Raw genomic sequence first — 21,148 nt, 5'->3', positions numbered from 1 at the left:
CGCTTCATGTCGTCGAAACGGCATGCAGCTCGCTACAGTTACGTAAGCGATTGCGCTTGAAGCTGCGCGGTGGAGCATAGTTTCTAGGATCGAAGCGGTGGGGGACCCTTGCTAGCACCACTCATCGCTGCAGCTCGCGATGTTCCCACGTCGATCCTACATTCACCGCTTCAAACACAGCCGCTTACGCATCTGAACTGAGCGTCATGTTGTTTTGACCCACCATACCTTTCCTTAACAACATGCATTTCAACATGTCGTAATGTTATCGAGTGCTGATCAGCATGTTCGATAATCTTTATCATCGAAAATACGAAGCCGAAGAAGAGAACCAATTAGTCATGTCGGTGACAGTGGAAGGTGCTGAAGAAAGAGCTGCTCCAGAAGAACATGGTGCCGAGAAGGAAGAAAATGTTATAGAGGTAATTGTCCTTCAAATATGGCCTTCATGATCTAAAACTCTTCGCTGGATCGCTTCCAGGTTGACAGAGATGCTATATCACTCGATTTGACTCGCACTCGTCTTATGAAAATTGAAGGCTTCGAGTTCCTTCGTAAAGTAATGTTGTTTAAAAAAAACCACAGCTGTAAAATACCTCAGTCATTTCAGATCGAATCTCTCTGTTTGAGATGGAATCTGCTGAAGAAAATTGAAGGTTTGGATACTCTGACAACATTAAATTATCTGGACCTTTATGATAATCAGGTTGTTTTGTCACGATAGCGCTTGAGCTTGAAAACATTCTGTAACGATTGTTGTTTTAGATTGAGAAAATCGAAAACCTTTCAACCTTAGTAAATTTGGAAACGTTGGATCTCTCTTTTAACCGCATTACTAAAATCGAAAATCTGGAGAAGCTAACGAAACTGAAGACCCTCTATCTTGTTCACAATAAAATCACAAAAATTGAGGGTCTTGAAGAGGTATGAACATTGGGATTGGTATGAAATCATCTATTTATTCACATATTTATGTGCTCATGGTGCTTCAATACCGTAAACTATCAGAGCAATTAAAACAGATCTGAATAAAGTTAATAATAAAATAATAATATTTGAAATATTATGAGAACAACGGTAGTCATAGCAGTTACACTGCTTCATTACTAAGTTGCTTCATTACTAAGTTTCCTGCTTCAATGATCGGGGTCCACGTCCAGTATCCTGCTATGGTTATAAGGGTCCAATTGACGGGAACCCGGTAGGTAACAACACAGCCTCGCAGCTGGATTGGACAGGTCGAAAACGTTGAGATGTGGGTCATACTAGAACGTCCATCAGACGTCGACCAGTAGTAATTCGCACATCACTCCATATTAGAAAATGTTTTAAGGAAATCTTGAGCTTCCAGCAGAGGCACAAAGCGAGGTGAATCCGCGAACACCAATCTTTTGACAGGCAATGGCAAGATCCAAGAGATCCTTGTCGTCTGTACCTATCAGAAGCCTAATGTCGATGTTATTGCCCCTATAAATGCAACTACAAATCTTGACGAATTACGACATCTTAACAACTCAGACAGGTTTTTCCAATAATCCTGACCTCGTTCTCACTTCCATCTAAATTCTTTTTTTTTGCGGCGGAATACTTTACAGTTGTGCTCGTTTGAGTGTTCTTAGAGGCTGAACGGTGTCTCACGTTGTATGTATTCATGGAAGATAATGAAGGACACAAGTATAAATGATATCGTTTTTAATCGTTGTTGTTAGTAGGCAATCGGAGATTCCCCGAGATACGTGGTCGTTCCATAAATAGCGAAATAATACCTTGGTACATTTGCTCTAGCAGCAGCAGAATTTTGCTTCTTGTACATGCGGTCTATATGTTTCAGCTTGTCAATTTGGAATACCTCGAGCTCGGCGATAACAGGATCAAGAAAATTGAAAATCTTGACTCAAACTGCAACATTGTGCGATTGTTTCTCGGTGCCAATCAAATTCGAAAAATCGAAAATCTTACCAGCCTCAAGAAGATCGAAGTTTTGAGTTTGCCTGCCAATGCCATAACGGTGGTTGAGGTTTGTGTGCCCTAAATAATAGTAAATTTGTCAGAATCGTTGAAACTGTATACATGTAGGCGCACAGGGAGCTTTTTCAGAGCAGAGGGAGATGTACTTTTAGATTAAAATTATACTACACTCTACGAAAATCATTTGCATTATGCAACTCTAATTTGGTTTGATATACATTTTTTATAGTTCGCACAAAATATGATCCATTGAACAAAATATCTGGGTCTATAGTGAGCTTTTTCTGACGCCGAACAGTACTATACGGATTTCATGCATAAAATAACGTACCGCAGTGGATATGGACCACACATATTGCTGTCGAATAAAAACGCAACCAAAAAAAGGCATGCGGCAGTGCAGGAGAACTTGAAACCCATAGTTGCGAGCAGAATTTTTGATATTGTTTATGGATAATTTTTTGGAGGTGAAAATTTAAATTTCCACAAAGTTTCGCGCTTAGTTGGCAATGAATGGTGTGAGGAAATCTAGAGCTACATATCTCAACATCTCTTTCTTTTGAAAATTGTTTGAAGGCAGCATATCACTATATAGATGGTATTCAAATCTCTCAACGATTGAATAGGTGCAGGAATGTAGTTTATGACCACGGACATGGCGACGCCATCGTCAACTCCGTCTACTGGTACAGGAAACAGTCCTGGTTACACCATTCCTCCCTACTATGTAGTTTTACAGAACGCAGAGAATTCAGTCTTCTCCAAACGTTCCCAATTTTACTAGTATGCGTTAAAGGCAGCGTATCACGAAACTGATGTTGTTGTGAAATCTGGGGAAAAATATGGAGTCCGGTGTATAGCTTACGAGTATAAGTGTGGCGTCACACAATTCTACTCACTGGAAAACGGCGTGAGAAACGACGTTTTTCCCTACAAGGTACGTGGTAACGCTTCACTCATGCGTACTCACTCCTAATGCTCACCAAGCTTTTCATCCCTCCGCGATCGACAAATTGGTACTAGATTTGTCTGAGAGGATAAAAACACTGATTTGATCATCGGCTGACCTCCACAATTCATTGTATAGGCCAGTTACGCGTTCGTGAACCTCAAACGTTACTGAATCGAAGTAAAACGCGTTGGCGCATCCCAAGTGGAATTCGGAGAAAGTAGAACAAATTTAAATTGCATACCTACACTCAAGTGTCACTACATCAATACCTCATCGACTTTATTTAGGGTGTGTCTTCACTGAGCACCCTCCGAGAGATTTACCTCGCTCAAAATGGAATACAAAGCACATCTGGTCTGGAAAACCTTACGAATCTCGAAATCCTCGATTTCAACTACAATCGTCTCTGTAAGGTACAAGGCATACGTCATCTTAAGAAGGTCACTGATTTTTGGGCGAAAAATAATAAGGTTAGTTCTTAGCTGACAAAGAAGAATGTAAATGGGAGGGATTATTTTCATATCCGCAAGTAAATGTTCATTCATTTTCCTCCTTATTACAATCTGAGGTTTTGGAGTAATCAATGACTTCTTATTAGAAACACTTCTATGAAAACGTGTTTGCAGCTGGAAGACTGGCAGGTATTCGATGAACTGGTAGAGTTACCCTACTTGAATCTCGTTTATCTCGAAAACAACCCATTCTCGGAGGCTCAAGACTACAGGTTCGGTTCTGTTTGTAGGGATTTTTTTTATCTTGAAAACTATACTTTTTCGAAAAGTGAAGTGGTTTTTCTCAGAGCGAAAGCCATTCGACTATTGCCGCAGATCACGCGTCTGGATTCTACTCAATGTCGTGACCCATCCTTATTGAAGGCTCCTGTCCTTGTGTAAAGCTAGCGATTCTTTCAGTTCAGTTCTATTTCCTCACCTTTTTTGTTTCGATGAGTTGCTGTATATTTGTCGTCATTAAAGACTACAACCAATTTCAGTTTTGTGAAGCATTTGTTACATTTGAGTATATATGATATAAAAACCATGTTGTATCCAGCGCTGATCAATCCCAAACCTGAGAATCATCTTCTTTACTGGATTCAGTTAGAACGTCAAAATACCCTAATATCAAACTCTATTCCAAGCACAGCGGAAATGTTGTGTCTTCAATACCTTGCGCAAAAAGAACCAAAGAAAACGAAGAAATTTGAGAATTCAATGAGAATTCTTTGTTATCTTGACCATGACCTCATCGTCCTCTAATAACTCGATACTCATAACTGTTCGAGCCTCAACAATTAATTGTACTACAGTACCATTCAACTCGCACACCTTATTTTACTTGGAAGTTGGAGGAGCTCTTACCTAATAAAAAAAAACTTCCTCAGTAGTCTGGTCGACTTTATTCATCTGCATAACGAAGGTGAAAATGAAAGGATCCTATTGCATTTTCCTGCACGTCCCACTTGATAAGAAGGAATTATTCGAAACTCCCACAATTTCGTAGTTCAGCACAGTGAACTGTTTCGCTTAATCCAATTACATGCGGCGTCAGTTACGATTTGATGCGTGAGTGAACATCGATGGGAGCGGTCGAATTGAGACGACTCGTAAGATTGCGACACAGATTATGGCGAGGGAACGATCGTTAGACTAGGTTAGGTTTTGTTCAGGAATTCTTTGAAGGTCTCTGATGAGAAACCATTGACATACGTCTTTATACAATTCGTCTAAACAAAATCTGGTTGGTTTTTCAACTTTGAGGGAAAAATTCTAGTACTGTACTAGTACTAGCCAAGCGAATTCAAAAACAAGAAAGGATGAAGGATGACATTTTGTGATGAGCATGAGATTTCTTTGGCACCAAACGAATTTTTTTACGGTATAAGTGGAATACATTGAACTTGGATATCAAAGGTGGCTGGTCCGCTCTTAAGACTTCTATAAGTTCTTGTGAAATAATATATTAGATTGGTCAATAAGTTCGTAGCGTTTTTATTTTGGATTTTATTTTATAACTGTCCTGCATTATTTGTCAAAGTGTACACACTACTCGAAAGATCTTTTGCTATACAAGACTATCACAACTTTTTCGAATAAGTTGATTATCGACGATTTTTGAGGCTCAAAAATGGAATATCCACGAGGAAAAATCAGGATCTTCGGCGGGGGCACCCACTTTTTCCCTTTTGTCGTGGTGACGTAGAGACACCGCGTCTCGTCTCCAGTGTCGATTCTATACAGAAATCGTTGTCTGCGATCCCATGTTGCTCGATGTCTGGCGAGATGTTGCGCAGCAATTTGAAGGGGATTTTCTTTGTTGGGTTCTGTAAGGTCGCAGAGCACCTAATCTCCAAATGTTTCCGCAAATTCCATCGAATAAAGATGTTTGAGGATGGTTGTATGGGCGCAGTTCATTTTTCCGACCAATTCACGACTTGTTTGGCGATTGTCCTCCTTCAGAAGTGCTCTGGGACACTTCTCGACAAATTCTAAAACTGGCTGTTTTTAAACTTTGCAAAGCAGTGGACTCGCCTACGACACACGTGTTGCAAACGTGCCGAGCTACTTCAGTAGCGTTTTGGCCTCGATAAAAACCGAAGAATAGCAAGTGTCAAAAATGCTAGTTTTTGTCTCATGGTTATTCCATTTCTCCTCAAGATCGTGAATAATTAACTTATTCGAAAAAACATCTATAATGCATTGTCTTGTCTCGTACAGCAAAAAGAACTCTTTCGAATACTGGATACACTTTGACAAATACAGCACAAATAATCATGGAATAAGATCCAAAATAAAAACGCTACAAACTTATTGATCAACCTAATATTAAAAAAAACTTAATTGCATCATGAATCCAATGCATCATGTATCCAAAATCATGAAAAATCAACAAATGGTCGTCTGTCGGCAGTTGATGCTTTTGGGACGAGGATGAGTTCACGGCACTGTTTGCACACGTCAATATGTACACATTCATTTTGTTGTTGTTACACATTGTCAATAAAGAAATTGATGGAAAAGGACATATTCTTCGCTTTCCGGTCTTTCGCGAAAGAGATCTAGCACTGGATCCAACTTCTCTCAAATTCCAGAGCTTACATAAAATTGCTTCAGTATAATTAAATAGTAGAACTGGGACAGAACTGAACTAGGCGTTTCAGTTCAGGCTACAGATGTGTTTCATCGGAATGTTCCTTTTTAAAGCGTGTTAGATTATCCAAATTTGGTTGAAAACATATACGGTTCCACTCAGCCTAGCATTTATGTCCGACGAATTTTTGAAGTAGGATAGGACAGTATGAAGACGACAGTAATCCACTGGAATATCCCACACTACAGTTACAGTTGTGCTACATTGTACTCATTTGAACTGTAAAATCTACAAAACTGCACTTCTCAGAAAGCCATACCCATATTACTGGATGTTAAAGGTATCACCCAACGAATCCGAAGTGGTACGGATTTCAGGTGGATTATTCGTATACGGGATCGTAGATTATGCAGAGAGGGGTGATTCCACCCATTTATTCTTAATTCCCGCAAAAAACGGTCCGGAGGATACGGCTTCGGGGGTTCCGGGGCGCTTTTTCCCACAAGGAGTTCGATTGGAGCGTGCCAGCCTTTTCCGTGCCAGCACGAATACCCCACCTGAAATCCGTACCATCTCACATTCGTGGGGTGATGCCTTTAAATGAAGATTATCTAGTTCCTTTTTGTTGCTTATGCTCTTGCGGACTGCAATGTTATTCACAGTTGATCTCTGAGTGTATGTAACATGATCTGATTGAGGTGAGGAAAAGTAGTTTTGCACCTACAAGTTACTAAAGGGATACAGTGGTTTCCTAGATGTTGATTTAAAACTAACACTTCTTCTTTGAAGATTTAATCAACTGAAAACAAGTGTACATTCCGGCGTCTTCGCGTTACCTCGGAAACAAATTACGATATTTAGTGGTTACCTTCCCATTCTTCACAATCTTACCAAGGTACTATTTCATCATTCCGCCAGAGTGTCAGCCTACAAAACTACTAAAAGTTAAGATAGATGAGAATGGCACAGGCGGAAGAAGGTAACGGAGCTCCTGTGTAACTCAGGAATCTATTGCATGCGTACACATACTGTTGTTATACATACATGCTATTGCTGCGACGATTCGTTCGAATACATTATAGTTTGCATTAACAGCAAAACGGCATGGGAACGGCGTTTTTCCTACCAGGTACGTTAGAACGGGCAGCTTTGGGCACGCTCCAGCCCCCTCAGTGAGCTATTCATTGGTTTTACTTGAATAGACTGGTGAAGAGACTTCATTGATCTCCGACAGCTCGCCCGTGGATGTGGCTCGTGCACAAGGACGGGGCATTTTCACGTACCAACAACCACCGTTTCCTATGCCGCTTTTTCAGCACGATCATGAGGAATCGTGCGGGCCACGTCTGTGCTCATAATCTACACCTCAAACTCTACATTTTCTCACAGGTTCCAAAAATACGTCAGTTTCGTGATGCCCTGCCTTTAATGAAGAAACCCAACCAAAGTATGGTCGACTTCATGTGATACGTCCTCCGTGACCCCGGTCCTCTCGATTGTGCGATCAGCAGAATCAGACTCGTCCAATCGACAGGACCGAGATCACCTAAGACGTATGTACGCGTCCAGTTAACAGCCACACACAGATTGTACCTTCTGATGTTTATTTACAACGGTCGTTTCAGAAGATTTTTTTTTAAGTAAATAACTCCCAAAATTGAAGGATGTGGCGCTTCCTGCAGCTAAGCAAATTTTTTCGCTATAGTTTTCCCGAAAAGACGTAGGATATCTTAGAATTAGAAGAATTGCTGGGTGTGAAAACTAGTCTGTCTTGAGTGTCTAGTGTTTGTTGTCTCGAAAAAATATCACCTCATTTTTTTTCGTAACGTAGCACTTCTAGTTCCTCGATGCCCAGAAGCATTTTCCTATGGTAAATACGAGAGATACAAAAAGAGATCGAGCAAAGGAGACCATTCGTATCGTTGTAATGACTTTTCAGAGTTTCATTGAAATATTCTGGAAACAACTTGAAAAAGGATTTCACCTCTTAAATAACTGGACTCGAGCGCCCCAATAGTGCGGCGAACTACACATTTTATCCATAATTTAGGACGTAACTATAGGTTCAGGTTCTAGATGCACAGAAAATGTTTAATTGAATCTGTATGTATCCTGCTTCACCTTACCAAAACAACACGTGAATACTACATGTAGGAATTTTTTTGATGAATTTCAATCCTCGGTAGGTGTAGCGCTGTCAATACGAGGTCCTACTCTGTCTGTACGATCTATTACTGATTCGTAACCGCTAATGATGCCGCCCTATGATAACTCTCGGCATCAGCTAGCCCCCGCAGATCATTGTATAGCCTAGACACGCGTTCGTAAACCTCATATGATTCCGAATTAAAGTCCAACGCATGCACGGATTCCTATAGGAATTTATCAACGCCGTGGACTCTATCCATTTTATTAATTTCAATGTTGATTAGATCGAATTTTGCAGCCTTGATCTTCAAAAACCACCAAGCTCGAGAGAATGCTCGAGAAGACCAAGAAGCAGAACTAATTGAATTGATTGTTAGTAAACCATCGAAGTTTCATTTTCGATTCAAACTGCTTGATATCTTCTCATTAACACGTTTATTAAATGATCATAACGAATAAGGCATCTGAGATGATAAGAACTATATACACATTCAAAAATGTTCACAGATATAAGTAACAGTTTTCTACGTATTCAGAAAAACGTTCTTTAAACGAAATATAGGAACAGATTCTCGTTTCATAAAACATCGTAGTACGGCTGTCGTGCCGTGGAAAATCACGGTATTTCAAATATGACGTAGCACTTTACACGAGTAACGCTCACAGTTGTAATGCGAATCCCTGAAAGAAAGAATTATATTGTTCGCTACCATCACTACAATTTCTATAAAACCATTATATTGCTGCTGATACGATATGACTAATGCTGCGTAACTCTTGGTGACGACCGTATTGCGTAACTTGTTGACCTCGCTCCAAAGAAAAATCTGATAACAATCCAGAAGGAGGCAAGCTATTCCATAAACAAACTAGTACGATTCAAAAAAATTTCTTTTTACGAAGAGAACCTGATGCAGAACAGTGTGATAGCGCATATGGTTAGATATAATTTTGGTCGTGACCAAGTCTCTTGCAATATTTTGTTTTAAAAAAATAGAGGAGAAACTCCTCTTCCTTCGAGAAACAATTAGTGTAGTAATTTAATGCAGAAAATCAACGTCATTCCCAACTCTTGCTCTATTAGAAATGAAAAACGAAGAAAGCAACACCACTTGGCGTACATTCTTGCACGTTTTCATGGTGTTCACATCATAAAACGTAAGGACTATATGCAGTTTTTTTTTCTTTTTTAAAAGAAACAGAACGACCATTGTTCGTGTACGAGACGTAGGTATTAATCCGCAATGGAATCCTCTGTAGCGCCGCGACCAATGCATGAAAAAAAGGGAAAGACATACGGTAACATAAGGTAGCAACCCATATTTTATTTCAAGAACAACGAAATTGAGCAGAGGAAAGGGGAAGAGGAGAACACGAAACTGATACACAGAACCAGCTGGAATTTACTTTTTTAATTTCAGGTTTATTTAGTATAAGTATTTTGTGTAAATGAGTACTCAAATTACAATTTAATTACTCAGTCCTAAGATGAGATAAAATAACAAAAATTTCATTGACCAAAGATTTGTTCGAATATTTTCGTGCGCCACTTTAACTATCGTTGCCTTTCTGTTTATAAATTTTTAGAATTCAAAAACACTAAAATTTTTACTATTTAGTAGCTGTTTTAATATCTAGTTTTTTCCATTAAAATTTTCCGGTTACTCGGGTGATATACGTGTTCTAAACGCGCTGTTCGACCCTTTGGGACGTACAATATGCAGGAAATCCTAGTCCAGAACTATGGGCAGAACTGAGAAGTTTTTTCGGGATAGTAAGGATTCAACTTTTCGCCTGAGAGCCGTCCTGTGAGGCACTGCTTCTTGTTCTTGTTTTATAACGCGAAATAAATAAGAGATTTGTTGAAGGAACGAAGTCTGAGCTTAAAATGAAGGAGTAGGGTGAAGGTGAAGTCAACTTTTCACAAAAGACGGCAACTTTTGACAAAAGATTCCTTGTCCTATAAACTCAGACGAGTTTAGATATGATTTCTTGGATGGGTTATGAAAATCTCCATCGAGAATCGGGACCACTAGAACAGAAGATTGTTCGTCGGATTAAGTGAAGCGTAAATTACTCTGGTGTTTTTCAAACAATCACAAGAATTTGACATAGCAACAATTTGAATTTCTGATTCAGTACTCTACGCTAAGCTCTCCTAAATAAAGCACTTCGGCAGCACCTGATTCCTCAAATCCATTAGTTTGCACTTCTGACTCGGTTTACTCGTAATTTGTGCTTTGTGCAGCCATTAGGTGCAATTTTATTTAGCAGAGGACACTTCCTCTGCTCCCAACGGTAGTACAAACGGCTTCGATTCACCAAATATACGAACTGGACACGAAAACACAATCAGTGGCGCCTAAAAAGTGCACACGTGCCCAGATGTGCGCATCTTTAGTAGAAATGAGAGGCAGAATTGAGAAGAAAACTGGAATACGGGGAAAAAAACTCAGCTAAGTGAAGAAGCCGTGGCTAAGAACGAGACGTTCTCTACTCACTTCTTCTTAATTTGAGAAACCCTGAGCACACTACGGTATATAGTATTATGGAGCTGAAAGAGATATCTAGAGCTATTTGCAGAACTCTGATAAATCAAATATGTTTCCATACCAGGCGCATCTATATTATTACCTATATTATATTATAATGATATTTCAACGGCGATTCAGTGAAGATTAGCAGGGTGATACTTTGATAACGCGCCTTCACTCATGAAAAAAATAGAACAGCTGCAAATCTAGCAAAATGAAAAAAAAACTATAAGTTTACGAGGAAAGAAATTTTGTGATGTTCTGGAGTCAATATTTTTACAAAACATGGACTAGCAACCATATCGTTCCACAATCTAACAAATAACCGGTGGAAGTATTTGGTGCAGATACACCAAAAAGGAGACTCCTTAGGACGTTAAAAATTTTTTCAGACACTTCCTGGTCTCGGAAATGTCGCATTTCCTCCAGTTTCACAGGGATGTGTGAACGCCGCATCCTCATCGATCAATATCCTTTTCGCCTTCTCTTCTTGGACAAATGTGAAGCACAAAGCAACCGGCCCACCTCAAAGCCGAACCGCGAACAGTCACTTTATCTCTACGAGTAGCAGGTCTTTCTGACACCTCAAACAAAGACCTAGGCAAAGACTTCGGTGCAAATGCTTAAATTAGGATGTAAGATCTGAGATCCAGGTCGGTTTCTATAGCTTAAAAATATCAAGATTAAGAAAAACACTTGGTTAAATGCAGTCCCGAGATAAAGTCAGTCATATTAAATACTGTGAACAGAAGAAGTTATGATGCCCTTCGGAAAAAACCCTAAATAGGCAAAAGCCACGATTTGCAAGGAAAGATGGTGAGAAAATGTAGTGTCAGTGCAAAATTGATTTATATGATCAATTCAAAATTCATATATCTGATCCTACTCTAAGAAATCACTAGTTAATCTGCTATTATCCTTTATTAAACCGAACTGGAATTCATTCTGTTAGTTTGACAAAACACAACCGCCTTAGGAGACGTCATAAGAGGAGTACCCGACTTTAAAGTAATTTATTTTACGGTTTTATTTCACGGTAGTCTTCTAAATATCTACTGCAGAAAGTCCAGTTTTCTCAAATTTGTCATTCTAAAAATTTATGAGGAGTAATTCAAATATTATTCAGACACATGCTTTTAACAGTCATACATCAAAAGTGTCGTTCTTAACGTTTTCTGTCGTCTTCGACGATGATTTCGATAGCCTTACTCTACAAATCAATCTCGACAGTATTTCCTAAACCGAATAAATCAAGAACACCTAATCTGAATTCATTGCTGAGCGCAGTAGCCATCAACAACGGCTGGTTCAAACGTCGGATGTCTATGGGCGCATGGACATGAGGCACAATGGGAAAATCGTTTGCACCTCAGCAGGATGCCGCCATTGACACCAGACAGCTGATTACTATCCTGTATAGAATTCGAAACCAGACGCTTGTTTACAAAAACAAAATGAAAATTTTGAAATTACTGGCATAAATGGATTTCAAACTATTCATTTTGAATATTTGAGCAAGGTAGGTTGAGTAGGAAGTAAGGTAATATTTGAGGAAGGTAAAAGTAATTCGAATAGTAGTTGTTTGTGTCCAAACTGCGCAAAAAATGCACACCAAAAGAAAGCAACAAGAACAACGTCAAGGAAAAAACGCGCCCAAACAAAGTTCAATTTCTTTGCATGGAAGAACACTCTATGACGGAAAACCATCGCAGACAACAAAGCAAAGCAATCAATTTAATAGCTCCTTGGACGTTCAGTAAGTCTGAATCTTCGCTTACGAACATTTGCTGCTGGGATATTCGAGTGAAACTTACCATTTCCATGATTTCAACGGAAACAGTACACAATGAAAATCAACACACCTTGATCTCTTGGATTTAAGCAGTCGAACAGCTAATTATGAACAGCCGCGTGAGAGCGCAGTTTCGGGAGTTGAGAATGAAGTGAATGGACTACTTGCTGTTGATGGCGCTTCCGCGGACTTTTGGGAGGACTGGCAGACAGACTTCTTGGTGATGTTTCACCGCAGCTGGCTTCTTCAGAGTAAGTAGATTCAACAAAACTGAAAAGAACTAGCTGATCAGGAGCGTTGGAACGGTTTCTTTCCTTTTTTCTCTCTGAAAAACTGACCGGAATGGGCTGTTGGGTGCCGCTGACTTCATTGTCTTTACAGGCGTAACAGCATCTTTATTGTTACGCGAATCGGCAGAACGACGTTTTCGCACTTTCAGATAATCTAAAAGGGAAAGCAACACAATTTGTTCATGAAAGTGAAAAATCGTGAACTTTTCTTTTGTTTGCGCGGTACATCAAGACGTAAAATAGCGAGCTTATCAGGCAAACACATCTTTATCGTGAAATCTGATGAATAATGAGAAAAAGACGTGCCGCATTTCGCATGACTGAACCGTTGTTGCGCAAATCTAAAGGAACGATCACCTCGCATAGAGAGGACACTTCCATAAGCATAACGATGTCTTTTAACAGAGCCAAAAAAAAATCAGATAAGTGATCAGAACCATAACTACATTTAGATGAATTAATTTTCTAAAGGTGAACTTTCTTGTTTATTCAAGATTTGGTCATCCGTAAACATCCCACTCGTTATTCATACTTTGCAACTGGAAAAAAAAATTCAGGACATACCGTAATAAATTATACAAGTACGGTATGCAGACTGTATGCAAAAGTACCATCACGCGTCCTACCATCTGTACAAAGAAAAACGTTAACGAGCGAAGCATATGCGAACCCAGCTGTTAGGATTCTCGAGGACGTAAAGCGTGAAAACGATTAATCCTTCCAATTACCAACCACTTTGCCAATCTGTGTTCGTGCAGTGTGAGAAATACGACTCATCGATTTCATCCGTCGTCTTCGACAATTAATGATCCGTAATGATTTAAACAGTTCGTTGATGATTATTCTACGACTATTACACCGAACGAACAATTTTGAGACTGTAATTTGACCGATGAACACATCAATGTCAGTAATATTAGCACTACTCCACACCAGAATTTCCGACAATGTACGTTGTCTTCCCAGAACATTAGAACCTACTGGTACTACTACATAACCACAGTAAATTACCATCATTTGTGGTGCATATGTTCACAACCCGAGACTTTCCTTTTTGAAAGGGAAGACATCCCATAATGCCCGAACAGTGCTATGGTGCCTCTTCACTCATGTCCTTGGTTGGAGATCGTGCCCCGCTATTATAACCACTGACCTCGACTCAAAGGACTCAGAGGGAGGTCAACGAGGCGAGACATAAATGCCACGTACTCCACAACTAGGCGTTATGCATATGATGAGGATTATGACGCTCTACGATATATTAGAGTGCAAAACACCTGGTGTACAAAACGGGTTTGCGATAAGTTCAATAAACGACGAAGTGGAGGAATTTGAAAGACGAAACACCAACAACACTAATCTGCAGCAGTTTCGAAATATACATTCGAAATCGTTGTACAGCCACTTATCTGCTTCAGCTCCAGCTCGAGGGTTTTTCAATATGAATCAAAACTTTGCAAAAGTGAGTCACAAACCCACAACAACATCTTTACGGTACAACTGAGAAATCTACGATCGCAAATAAAATATGACAAGAGTTCTTTTTCTTCGAAAATGGGTGTTGTTTTGGACGCCTTTCATTTAAGTCAGTAAGCAATCATCACAAAAAAAGCTTCTATATTTTCATTGATCTTTTCTTTTTAAATTTTCACTTGCTATAGCATCTTTCTCTTAAGCTCGAAAACAATCTTTGAATTTGTTTCGAGAGTTGGAAGGTGCAACTAGAACCCAATCTACCTAGCTGGGATGGTTTCGACGCGTCAGCAGCAAGTTCTTCTGCAAACGGAGGTAACAAACGTAAGAGAAAAGTGCTGGAGGAAAATGAGAGAAATACAATAAGGCAATACAATGAGAAGAGAATTAGCAGAATAATCATAAAAACTCTTTAAGTTTGTAGCGAAGAACTGATCAAAACAGATTAGTTTTTCTCACCAGTGAGGAGATATAAAAGAAGAAGCCAAAGAGACAAAGACGAGAGAAAAATGTTCTAGCCACAAAACTTCGCCGTGGGTCCCACGGGCCGCCCGTTCGGTGTTCAAGAGAACAACGTTCAATTGCTTCTGGGCAATACAAAAGGCATGGTTCGCCAGACTACATGTTGATTGATCCAGTCAAAAATTTACGAGACCACTAAAAACTGAATTATCTCTTATGTACAACCATCCGTGTAAGAATAGCGGTACTCTGCCAACTGTGGCAATCGCACTCACACCGTCTTAAGAATCTTCGAAGAATGGAAGCTAAACCAACGTAAGGCAACTAAACTATTAATTCCAACATGTTATCAGGATTGCAGCATATGAGCGGACATTTTCTTTGCCTACTGTGGAGGCACACCTCAGAGAATTGAACACAAACACTCCATTCGTAGCGTAAATGACGGCATAGTGTGCATAAAATCACTTTTTAGAAAGCGAACTAGATAAATCGAACTTAATGAGATAACGTTCTGCCAAAAGAGCAAGCGCCTCTTGTAATCCGACCAAAATTAAAATAAGGTATCAAAAGTTGAAAAGGATCAGAGCCACCAAAACATAGCGCAAATAAAATTGAAGCAGCGTAATGGTACGTCTCTTTGTGTCAAAATATGAATCATGTAAAATATACAAAATAGTACGAATGACTCAGCGAAAGAAAAATAAGATGAGATCACAGTAACGATAGAGCAGCGCTACAACGTCATACGAAAACATTCTCTCAAACACAATGTTTGAAGAATGGAAGTACACATAAAAGGAAAATGGAAACATATGTGAAAGAACAAGACCCAACAAACTTACTAGTAAGTTTTGCTTGCTTCAAACTCTTGTGATGCAACATGTGGTTATCATCACGTAGTTTAGTACAGGACCTGAAAAAAAAATAAAAATCATAAGTCATGAACAGTCTAAAAAATCGGGAACTCTAAAAACCTGGTGAGAGGGCGATGGTGACTCGGTTCTTCATCGGTAACCCCCTCATCCTTTGATGCAGAAGGAACATTCGGGTCAAATTCAGCAATCCTCCCACCTTTCCTCCTACCAACGCTGCAGGACTTGTATATGGAAGGTACCTACACTTAGAATTAATAAACTCTAGAAGTATGATAAGCTCAGAAATAAATGTTGAATAAAAATGAAGAAGAAACACTTTGGATGTACCTTATTTACAGGAATGGCTTCATATTCCACATCACCACTTACTGGAATGTCTAATTCGAAGTCATAGCTCCATTTTTCCCGACTTTGTCGTAACTGCTTCTTGGAGGTTTCGGTCAGCCATTTTTCGACCTAAAAATAAAGCTAGAAGATGATTCCCGTAAAGGTAAGGTTCCTTACTGCTAAAAGCAATATAAGCGGTAACGCACCTCCTTTTGGTCTGGCTTACCAAAAAGACACCGTTTCACGCGTTGCCTTCTGCCAGGACTGTTATTTTCCATTTATAACAAAAACAAATGCCTAGAAAAGAGTTCAGTTCATAGAGTAAGTCCTACAAACATGGAAGAATCGCCATCGATTATAAAACACATATTTCAATCAAATCAAACGAGAATCAAAGGAAGGAAAAAAAAATGCAATCGTCGTCTCAATGAATTTGAATGGTCGGTGTCGCCGGCAACGATCGATTGGCACTAGAGCGCGGCGGGTTGCGTCACGTCCGAATCGCCGTCGCCGCTCGCAAACGTCTTCTTTTGTGGAAGTTCGAAGCGTGGTGGCATCCGTTGAAGTGCACGAACAGAGGGGGGCAGTGTGCTTCCTGGCCGCCGATCCGAAAAAAACGCGCTATCTCCGCGCAGAATCTCACGACGAGACGATGACGTCGTCTGATCACGGAGACAGTGGGGCTACGCAGTTTCGTGGAATTGCCACATTCACGATCTTAATAGCTTCGTGGATGGGACCAATGAATCGCTCTGGTCTGGTTTGGAGGCTTTTGACGTTGGGGTTCGGTCGGATCGGGTAGGATACCATAGCGCTCCTCATTTCTGTGCATAAAATGGGACATTGTTAACTGCAAACTACTCTGCGACAATATTCGAGGATGGTGAGGATAGGGTCGCATTCAAGGGGTCACAAATACCATTATTTGGTACCCATAAAGCCTATATATTTTCACTTCGATGATTCCATCAGGGATTACAATTTCCAACCGAAATTCTCAACTGTGCTTATTTGTTGTTGTGTATCACTTAAGGAATTCTTATCATTCTTCTCCTCAGTTCTTCTCGCAGGTGTTTTATTTCTTGCTGTCTTCCTGATTAACGCATCTTTAATTCAAAGATCTTCCTTTGCACTTTCTAAGTCTTACAAACCCGTTCTCTTCCTTCTCCTTTTTCTTGTTGACGCAGGCTTGAAAGAAAATTGGAATTTTCCAGAATTTTTCTTATAACTAATACCAACACACTCAAGCAGACTATGATCTTAACTAATAGATTGACTAAGAAGCATTTCTAATTGAATTTTCTGCATGATTCATTCTTTGTGAATGAGGAGCAAAAATTTCAAGCAGTTTTTCCCTCATTATTTCAGCACCTATTATTTTATTGCGACTGGCCATTTGTTTAGATTTAAATCTGAGGAAAAATGAGAGAAAGGCTTGAAAAACTCGAGAAACGTCGTCTTCATCCAGGAATATTGTCTTTTTCTGGAGCTTTTTCAGCATAGATGATAAGAATTCGAAGCGACTTTGTCCCAAACAATTCACACAGCCATTTTCTGAATCTGAACCACTTCCGTGGACGTCAGATCAACGCCCAAATTAGGTAACCTCTTGAGAGGGTCTGGCGCCATGTGCTACACACGATCGCGTGTACAAATTGCGCACTGAAGCCTTGCCATCTGTCCCGTCTCTCAACGAAATGGGACAAGAACGAGGAGGAGAAGAACCACGAGGCATGCAAATGATCGCCGTAAACCCTCAAGATTGAATCAGCTGTCGAGAAAAGCACTCGGCATGAAGATGACCCTCTGCGACAGTTGGGAAGGATTTAGTACCTCTTACTGGCAAATCAACTGAGTCTTCTTGGTTGTTTCTTTGATATCATAATTAAATGGATACCTTTAGCTTCTCGATACTACATTTCATACAATTGCACTTCTTTTGCTTTTCTGATCAGGATTTATCCCAATATTCTAGTCCTGTAGTCTCGATTCTTTCGTGAAAATAAGAAAACGTGGACGAATTCCCGGCCATAGTCTTTGAAAGTGAATCTAACCCTTATTTCAGAATCATGCTAGATTTCGTTTTCGTTTCATTTCACGCAGTTTTTAAATAATTTTAAATCAGTTAGTTCACGCAGTTGTAAAGCGACCAGCACAATACAATTGAACCAGCAATTTAAGGCTGTTTTTTGCATTTGCACAATCAAACGAACTGATGCGCTGCATTCATGAATGTTAAGACTTGATGCCTACTGAAAACGACTTCATTTCAGAAATTTTCCAGTCAATAATCGTTTCATCAGACGTCAAAAATCTTTGATTTCCCTGCATATGTACGGCATGTGAAGCTCGAAAAAAAATTGTGTAACTTTTACAAAAATGAAATTGTTACGAATATCTAATGTAGGTATCTAATGTAGAATAAGACATGAAAACTTGTGTACTTCGTAAATTTGATCAATGCGAAACATAAACATAGAATCTTTGACCACGGGTCACCCACCATTTCTCAATCTCCTCATCCTCCTAAGACATACTTATCCGAGGAATACAATCTGGATTGGCACATCTGGTAAAGACGCGAACCTAATGACGGAGGTTTACACAATGCTTTCTTCAGAGGGCTCGAATAAGTCTAGATCCACCATATTTTGAAGGTTCACTGCTTCTTTTGTGATCTTTAGCCTAGTGAACTAGGATCTACACGAGCGTTCTAGTCACTACACAGCGTTAGCTACGGATTTCTCAATTCAACAACTTCTATAAGAACTAGAAATCCTGACCAGTTTTTACTAGGAATTTCCGAAGAAGTGCAGTTTTGATCCTGGCATACGTCGATGTTGATAAGAAGTAAGTTCATAGAAAGATGGTGAGGTCAATAATGCACGTCTCTGACCAGTGAGTTGGTGAAATCCATGAAATTATTTAGAAGAACACAAGAAAGAGGAAGTGTTAAAAGAATACTTCAAGATCAAGCAGCAAATTATTATTGTTTATGGGATTGGTGATATCCCAGCGGTTTTTTGCTTTGAAACCCTTCTGCATTAAGAGTTCTCCTCGAAATCTGTCTCCATAGCTCTATCATGTAACGTTAGAAATATGGAAATTAATTTCCAGAAATTTTAGGTAGTCTAAACAGCTATGAGCAATGATTTATGGTGAGCAGAGTTTCCCAGTTTCCATTGTTTTGCTGGGAGTGTCAGCTAAGCATCTGTGAAACAACGGTGACCTTCTTAGTGCGTAACAAGTAGCCCAGCTGTTCTTCTCGTCCCAGTCATATATCGGAAATGAATGGACTCTGCAACTGCTATCCAGTCGGTAACCACTGACTCCTAACAGCTGTGAATGATGGGACGTCTGCTATAATGAGCAGCGGATGCCTTCACACCTTCTAATGGTTCCATTCATCTGATCATATCGAGTGAAATGCTTCCAGAATCGCGTCGCCACAAAAAAGGATGAGATCCGTCCGTTTTTTCGCGAACCGGCTCCCATGAGTGTTGCATCTTGTTAGTGTTTTCAATGGCCTGCAACTGTGGTTTCCCATATACGGACGAGTTATTAGTGACACTGTCAGTCAGGGGGTGAATGGGACGCGGATCGCACAATGAATAGTGTCGCTGCTCGGTGGTGGTTTAAAAGTGCCTCACTGACCCTCGCGTACTATGTCTGTCTGTCCAAATGCTGTCTGCACGCTTCTTTTTGCAGAGTCGCCCGTAATTTCGTGTTGCCATGCTGTTCGTGTGTTATCAGCTGGAAAGCGGCCAGCGGCGTTCCTTTTCTCGACCGACTAAATCTTGCCTGTGTATCGGGTGTTATCTGAGCGATAGTTCTTCGCCAATAACGACCGATAAGAGAAGAGCGAGACAAAAGGAGGAGAGCTATTTGTGTGTAGGATCAAGCCATTCCCAAAAGTGTTCTTATGACCTTTCATCGTTAGGAAATTCTCTTTCGAGACAAAAAACACATATAATATAAAAACGTATATAAATTAAACAGGCATAAGTATAATTTAGCTAGAAGGGAATGAACGAGGGGAATAACGGAAGATGTCGTTTTTGGATCTGATGAATTTGACATGCAGGATTTTTCAACTTAGACTTCTTCGTATTTCTAAAAGATTGAAGCATGAATTCAGAAAGATTTTCGAATGTCCCCGCAAAGTAGTGTCAAGTTGTTTTTACACTAAAAGAAAAAAAGACCCTCAAAACGACGATGAACATTTACGCTTTTTGGTCCCGTTTCTTATGTATTCTGGAGTTTCCCTTCCTTCTCAAAATTCAATGGAGTGTAGCGCCTACTTTTTTCTAATAAAAGGCATTGACTTGCTTGAACCATTGGATGCTGAACAATACTAGAAATTTGATTTTTCCAGGCTCCGACGAAGGCGATAAGGTCGAAACATTAGCTGTTAGTTAATAAAGAAAGATCAATACCAGTCTTGGCTACAGCTCAAGCAAATCAATCTAAAATTAAATGTATATTTATATAGAAATATATAAATACTGATACTAGAAAATGACGGAAACAGATGTTATAATTATAACAGCATTTTAATTACACATGAATAATGCAAAGTGTGAGGAAGAAATGCTTACGAAAAATGCGCAGGCAAAACCCATCCTTACAAAGAGTTTATGCGCACTTTCGATGAATCTCGGAAGGAACACACACTGAGCTTGAACTTGATCGATAAGGATCAGAAGACATGGCGGAAACACAGTTAATAGTCGCCTAACGGAAAAGGAGGTGGAGGTGTAGGCGAAGGTTTTTTCTGGACAGAGTACATCATGACTGAGGTTCGTTGTTCGTGTGTGTATGTGTGAGTGTCATTTTTCTTGCTTTCACTTTCGCGCCATTCTTCTACCACATGTTTATGCGCGAAGCGGTGGCGCCCCTCTTCCATATGTTATGGCGGAGGTGTCCAAGTTTTGCGCAGGGAACCACCATCGCATTTCGCATAACGATCGCAAAAAAAAGGTGTGTCGATAAATTTGATTCGTCGTAGTTGATCGCTTTTCACATTTTGTCGTCGTCGTTACGGATCATTTGAATTCGGCACACTAGGCCGAGATCGTTGTGAATAGGCGAAAACGATGCTGGGAACGCGGAAACTCTCGGTGATATTGAGGTCGACGGTCATTTTCGGTAGCAGCAATTTTTAATTTTCGGATAAGCTGCGGGCAATCGAACAAATCGAAAAGCCTAGACCAATGTTAGCCCCTACGAATCCTAAG

General features: G+C 39.9%; 2 protein-coding genes across 3 annotated transcripts; one reads left to right on the top strand and one right to left on the bottom strand.

Moving 5' to 3' along the window:
• Nucleotides 1-284: 284 nt before the first annotated feature.
• RB195_019691 (uncharacterized protein) lies at nucleotides 285-3,813 on the top strand (the record flags this gene model as incomplete). Its single annotated transcript, XM_064187661.1, has 8 exons — nucleotides 285-422; nucleotides 482-559; nucleotides 611-706; nucleotides 766-924; nucleotides 1,832-2,017; nucleotides 3,208-3,390; nucleotides 3,547-3,644; nucleotides 3,720-3,813. The coding sequence occupies 8 exons, from the start codon at nucleotides 285-287 to the stop codon at nucleotides 3,811-3,813; spliced, it is 1,032 nt and encodes a 343-aa protein (XP_064043542.1).
• Nucleotides 3,814-8,771: 4,958 nt separating this feature from the next.
• On the bottom strand, nucleotides 8,772-16,189 carry RB195_019690 (uncharacterized protein; the record flags this gene model as incomplete). 2 transcript variants are annotated; one of them, XM_064187660.1, is made up of 8 exons in its annotated part: nucleotides 8,772-8,836; nucleotides 12,552-12,582; nucleotides 12,646-12,751; nucleotides 12,820-12,925; nucleotides 15,552-15,622; nucleotides 15,684-15,823; nucleotides 15,912-16,040; nucleotides 16,118-16,189. In XM_064187660.1, 8 exons carry the CDS (start codon nucleotides 16,187-16,189, stop codon nucleotides 8,772-8,774), a joined length of 720 nt encoding a protein of 239 aa, XP_064043541.1. The 2 variants fall into 2 exon arrangements, with proteins under 2 accessions (XP_064043541.1, XP_013294962.1); XM_013439508.2 differs by lacking the exons at nucleotides 8,772-8,836; nucleotides 12,552-12,582 and having other exon boundaries at nucleotides 12,583-12,751.
• Between the last annotated feature and the right edge of the window lie 4,959 nt (nucleotides 16,190-21,148).

Source organism: Necator americanus, chromosome II (assembly GCF_031761385.1).
Source record: "Necator americanus strain Aroian chromosome II, whole genome shotgun sequence".
Classification (NCBI taxonomy): Eukaryota; Metazoa; Nematoda; class Chromadorea; order Rhabditida; family Ancylostomatidae; genus Necator; species Necator americanus.
Note: the sequence above shows the minus strand (reverse complement) of the source record. Positions and strands in the feature narration are given on the sequence as shown.